The sequence below is a fragment of the Grammomys surdaster genome, unplaced genomic scaffold (assembly GCF_004785775.1).
Source record: "Grammomys surdaster isolate TR1022 unplaced genomic scaffold, NIH_TR_1.0 185, whole genome shotgun sequence".
Classification (NCBI taxonomy): domain Eukaryota; kingdom Metazoa; phylum Chordata; class Mammalia; order Rodentia; family Muridae; genus Grammomys; species Grammomys surdaster.
This window is the reverse complement of record NW_021604630.1, coordinates 15,036,076-15,042,166: the sequence shown is the minus strand read 5'-3', so window position 1 is coordinate 15,042,166 and position 6,091 is coordinate 15,036,076. Positions and strand designations below refer to the sequence as shown.

The 6,091-nt window shown below is 38.0% G+C and overlaps 1 protein-coding gene across 1 annotated transcript; it reads right to left on the bottom strand.

Moving 5' to 3' along the window:
- Window positions 1-3,257: 3,257 nt before the first annotated feature.
- LOC114621932 (40S ribosomal protein S4-like) lies at window positions 3,258-4,049 on the bottom strand. The gene has a single exon (XM_028768274.1). The coding sequence runs from the start codon at window positions 4,047-4,049 to the stop codon at window positions 3,258-3,260; it is 792 nt and encodes a 263-aa protein (XP_028624107.1).
- Between the last annotated feature and the right edge of the window lie 2,042 nt (window positions 4,050-6,091).

Below are 6,091 nucleotides of genomic sequence, written 5' to 3'. Positions count from 1 at the left end.
TGAGGATGGAATTGGATAAATCTCTCTAAATTAGTGTGCTCATTATAGATGTTCTATCAGAGTTTTCTTTTTTTTGCAGTGTCAAGAGAAAATTTAAAAACTCTCATGGATATGTTCTAGAAACAAATAGATGCCATTTCAGCAAGTTGGGAAATGAAAAGTAGGTTTGAGAGAATGTGTTTAAAATAAGTAAGCTATATATTAAAGATGCTTTGTGCCTGGAACATGGGGACCAAAGAAAGTACTTCAAGCCAGACAGTACGTTTCCCCTTCTGCAAACATTTTTGCTTCTTTTGCTCTTTTTAAGAATGGAATCCACAATTGGCTGTAGAAAAGCTATTTAACGGCAAAATCTCAGTGAGCAGTACTGTTCTAAAATTGAAAGGAGTAGTCTCTGAGGAGGCAAACTAAATATTGTGTGAAGAATTTCTCTCTAGGGTCAATGTTTCCCATTTCCAGTTTCGTACACCTCAGCCTTCTCTGAGGAAGCTTCCTAATACTTTCATTTATAACTTGAATGATGCTTCTGACAGCTTCCCTGACCTGCCACTTTCTCTTGCTCCTGTACAAGGGATCACAGATGCTGCTGTGACCGGAAGAGAGATTTCTCTGAATTTCAGACATTAACTTTACTACAGTGAACTACTACTAGATAGAAATAAACAATCATGTTTCCCTGGGCGTATTTGTGATTTTTCAAATAGAAATAGTAAACAAAAAAAAACCCAAATAGAAAAATGTTTTCCACTGAAGTGTTAAAGGGCCACGTAGGTCAACAGTGTTTATTAAGCTCCCTCTGGCTGGTTGCTGGTGCTGCATTAGGAGTTTTAATGTTCTAGATTGTGTGTTTAATCAAATTCCCACTGCAATATATTTAAAGAGGTCACTCCCAACAACAACTTCAGAGATGTGTCTTGTGTGTTTGATGATGCAGGAAAGGATGTGGCTGCAGCTCTCCCTTTCTAATGATAGAGGTTAGGATGGAAGCAATTCCTGCCATAGTGATGGGACCAGAATTCAAAGCTAGCCTCTTTCACTCAAATCTAGAATGCCTTTAATACCTTTATTCTGACCACATACACCTGGATTGATAAAGGCAAAAACCATGAAGTCATAGACAGTATTATAACCGCTTTTCAGGGCAAAAGGACCCAATGTATAAGTTTAACACTTGCTAAGATTACTTTCACAATGTCATACTCTGGAAAAGCCACAAATATTCCTGAAGCAAAACATGGTCATTTATTTCCACTCTGTATCTTTTCAAAGGTATCTTTCCCATCATAATCCCTAAAACAAAATCTACTATAATTCCCATAATCTAAATGATAAAGAATTCCTTCTCATTTATATATTAAAAATTTGTATCCAGCTAACCAAAAGTGATAAATCTATAAGAAAAAATCAGAATACTTCTTCATTCCTTAAATCTGATGTATTTTGTTTTAAAATTGTCTAATTTTATTTACATATACATGTGTACACTTCTGCGTATGAATGCCCATTGGAGGCTAGAAGAGGACAATAAATTCCCTGGAGCTAGAGTTACAGGTTACTGTGACCCACCCAATATGGATGCTGGGAACCAAAGTCAATTTTTCTGGAACAGCAGAAAGTGCTCTTAAGTGGTAAGCCATCTCCCCAGCCCATATCCTGGATATTCTCTATGAACCTGGCTTAGCCTCTTTCATTTTTCTGTGTGGGAGGTTCTGGGAGAGCATAAATGTACACAGTTGCCTTCAGGAGATACAGAGTCTTCCTGATGCCATAGTGGAGACAGAGCATAAGCTATAGTTGCAGAAGATCTAGTTTAGAGATCTTGTTTGGGTAGCATCATGTTTGTATTTAATCATTCATATTTTATACATATAAACACGTATATTTAAATATATAAATATATATAAATACATAAATTTACACATCATATATAATATACATTAATATATAAAATATATTTTAACATTTAAATTTTTTAGAATAGATATATGCATGTTATTTTAAGTTATACTTGACTTTTGTTTGAAGCTCATTCTTTTCCAATAGATAAGCTATCAGTTACTTTCCTGTGATGGATGGCAGCAAAAGCAAAACTGACAACCAAGGCTTTGGAAGGTCTTAGGACAATGGCTACTACCACAGTGGACTTGGCACAACAGGGGAACACTGATGGGAGAGGATTTCTTGTCCTTCACCCCCACCCCACTAGAACTGAGACAGAATAGGCAGCTGACAGCCATTAGTACTTTAAGACCCACTTGGCAAAGTCCACTTTTTATACAAGAATACAATGGGTCTTTTTAAGCAGAGAATTGATGGAGTAAGATTCCCATACAAGAAAATATTCGAATTATTCAGAAATTAGAATTCTGTTCCTCTAAGACCCACATTTTCTTTCCTGCTCTGCTTTATAAGCTGTTCCTGAAACTGGTTTAAATTTTCTTCAGGAGCAGAGCTGGTGACTGAGTCTATGGGTAGAATTACTATGTGCATTTTTCACTAAACAAAAAAAATGTTATTTTCATTTGTTTTTCTTACACAGGGATAAGAGAATAAATTAAGTACAGGTATCTTTGTACTAAAATAAAATAAAATTGTGTTAAAATAACCCAACTAATTCATTGAATTTTCATAAAGCTGAAGTTTTCATGATTCTCAATGATAGAATTCTGTATCTGTGTCTCAAACTAAAGGTGATGTCATGTTACCTGCAAATAAATAGAGCTTCCAGTGCAGCCTCTACATGTACTTACAGCTCTGTGATTCATCCAATGTTTGAGACAGGTGAAAACCATGACCACTTCTTGCTTTGTTCATTCTTCGCCGACTGTCTCCCAATGCCAACAAGAAGATTAGATTCACCGGAGGGAGAAATGACAGTTAAGAGATGAATAGACAGAGAAGTTAAGGGGTTGGAAGCAACTGATTGTATTCTTTTTTTTTAATTTTCATTGGTTATTTTATTCATTTACATTTCAAATGTTATCCAACTTCCACGTTTCCCCTCTGCAAACACCCTATCCCATCCCCCTTCTCCCTGGTTCTATGAGGGTGCTCCCTCCCATACCCCTCCCCCATTCCTGTTTCTCAGACCTATCATTCCCCTATGCTGGGGCATCCAGCCTTCACAGGACAAGGGCCTCCCCTCCCATTCTTTTTTTTTTAGTTTCACCATGCTGTTTAATCTAGCATGTTGCCTAGAAAGGCTTGTAGCAGGAAGGGGACAAATACTTCTTCCAGCATGTCTCCCGGAGACCATTTCACCCACTGCTCTGTTTGGCCTCTAGCCTCTTGTCTCTCTCTTCAGCAGTGGTGAGGCAGATTCCTTTTCCTCGGGGAAGAGAGATCCATGGTTTGTTGCCCTTGGCAATAACAAAAATGTTGGAAAGACGAGTGGCAAAGCTGTTGCCATTGGCATCTTTCACGTGAACCACGTCAAAAGAGCCAGGATGTCTCTCTCTGTTGGTGATTACACCAATTCTTCCCAATTTAGCACCTCCAGTCACCATACACAGGTTCCCAGTGTCAAACTTGATGAAGTCAGTTATTTTGCCTGTCTCCAAATCAATCTGAATGGTGTCATTCACCTTGATGAGGGGATCAGGGTATCGAATAGTACGGGCATCATGGGTCACCAGATGTGGGATTCCTTTTGTGCCCACAAAGATCTTTCTCACTTTGCACAACTTGTACTTAGCCTCCTCAGGTGTAATACGATGAACAGCAAAGCGACCCTTGGTGTCATAGATCAGACGGAAGTTCTCTCCAGTCTTGTCAATGCTGATGGCATCCATAAACCCAGCAGGGTAGGTTATATCGGTCCTGACTTTCCCATCAATCTTAATGAATTGCTGCATGCAAATCTTTTTTACTTCATCTCCAGTCAGGGCATACTTAAGTCTGTTCCTTAGGAAAATGATCAGAGGCAGGCATTCCCTCAGCTTGTGAGGACCAGTGGATGGACGAGGAGCAAACACACCAGTCAACTTATCCAGCATCCAATGTTTTGGAGCAGCTACGCACTTCAGATGTTTCTTAGGACCACGAGCCATGGCTGTGCTGGGAACAGAAAGAGAGCCTCCCCTCCCATTCTTAACGGCTTCAAATTCTGACTTCTCTCTTGGATCTAGACCCATATTTATTTAAGAAACAGCAATCAGAACAAGTTTTAAAAGGCTACACTTAAGTTAGATGTTGAAAAACAGTCTTGTGGGTATGAATTGTTTGTTATTTTCAGATTTAACCTTCGTAAGCCATAGATTTAATTTAGACAAACCACCTCAGGGGCTGGCATGGTGGTTTAGCAGTTCAAGTCTTATGCTGGCAAGCCTGGTAAAGTGCACTTGAGCTCTATAACCCACACAGTAGACAGAGAGAACTGACATTAAGTATGTAAATATATATATATATATATATATATATATATATATATAGAGAGAGAGAGAGAGAGAGAGAGAGAGAGAGGGGGGGGGGCGGGCTTGGACTAGCAAGATGATGTAACAGGTTAAAGCACTTGCTACAAAATCTAATGTTTTACACACTAGGGTAGTTCCGATGTATGGAATGGCTGAAAGTAGGTTTGTAATTACTGTTGCTCCTAGAATGATATTTGTCCTCATGGAAGCACATAGCCTATGAATGCACTAGGTATAACTGTAAATAATAAGATTACTCTGATATTTCTTGTCCCTAGAAATGTTTAGGATCCATAATATATATCTTTGTCCTACATGGAGGAATAGACAAATGAAGAATATTGAGGCCCAATTCGTGCGTATATATCGAATTACTCATCCGTAATTAACGTCTAGGCAGGTAAGAGTTACTGATGAAAGTGCTGTTATTGTGGAATGTCTGAGTCTACTTCCTGGAATGGAATCCACATAAGGGGAGAGAGAGAGAATGAACTCCCACAGCAGTCCTCTTACCTGTACACACTATACACACGTGCCATGGCATGTGCATGCACACAGAGAACACACACAATAATAATAGTTTTTTAAAATTCATCCCACATTGTCTGACTAGAGGTGACTTTACTAGTGGTTGATTTGATTATCTTGCCAAGTCTGGTAGAGTCAGGCACTTCCTCATTGGTCACTATCACCCCTGAAGACAGCTTTCTTTGAAATGTTTAGCATGTTTAAAGATGTATATAGCGTCACAACATATAAACATCTCCTGTAACAGTACTTTGTGCTACATCACAGCATAGACATTTACACATTTATTATAGATTATAAAAACCCTAATCAAAGTCACAGTGTAAAATGCAAAGTAATTTAATACTGGTTAGATTGTAGACTCCTCTAATACAGAAAAAAAATTAAATCACATGTCTCTATTGCAATGTTACCATACAAATTAAAATTTTTACCTGGAATGCTTTCTACTTTATGTCAAAATGCACAATATATTTTCTCAAAAAAAATCTATAGTCTATTTTCCTCATTTCAAAAGCAAATCAATTTAATACAAAAGTAGACTTTAACTAATAATAGTTTTTTGCTAGAGTGCTAGCACATAAATATACTAGAACAAATATTGATCAAAACCTAATGAACACAGTCCTCATGGCAATACATCTGGGAAGACCCTGACATTGCTGATAGATGCTAATGGGAGAGGAGGTTCTGTGGTCTCTAAAACCACTAATAGGACCGTTTTATCACAGAAGAACATAGTTTCCACCAAGAACTCAGAGACTAAGTTATTTGGGTTCTTACTTATAAAACCATGTCTGAGGGTTTCAAAGGAGATACAAAACAAAAAATTGAAACTTGTGGGTGGCAGAGGCACGAGTGATGAGCTGAGACAATTAATCAAGTCACAAAAGACTTAATAGCAACTCCAAGGCAAATTGCAGTCAATGAGAAGAATTCAGCTTTTGAAGACTTTCACAGGAATATAAGGCAATGACAATCATGCTGTCTGTCCATTTATAGAGGCAAAAAATAACAGGATCTGTACATCTATGAGGCAGTAATGGAAAGTTTGCCTTATAAAACCTGAAGAGGAACATGTTGCAAACACTCTGAAATGAAACCTGTGTGCTTTGGAAGACTTTCAGATATGTGGTATTAGCTAGATGTTC

Excerpts from the sequence above, each read along its gene's own strand:
- LOC114621932 (XM_028768274.1), bottom strand. The coding sequence starts at position 4,049 with ATGGCTCGTGGTCCTAAGAAACATCTGAAGTGCGTAGCTGCTCCAAAA.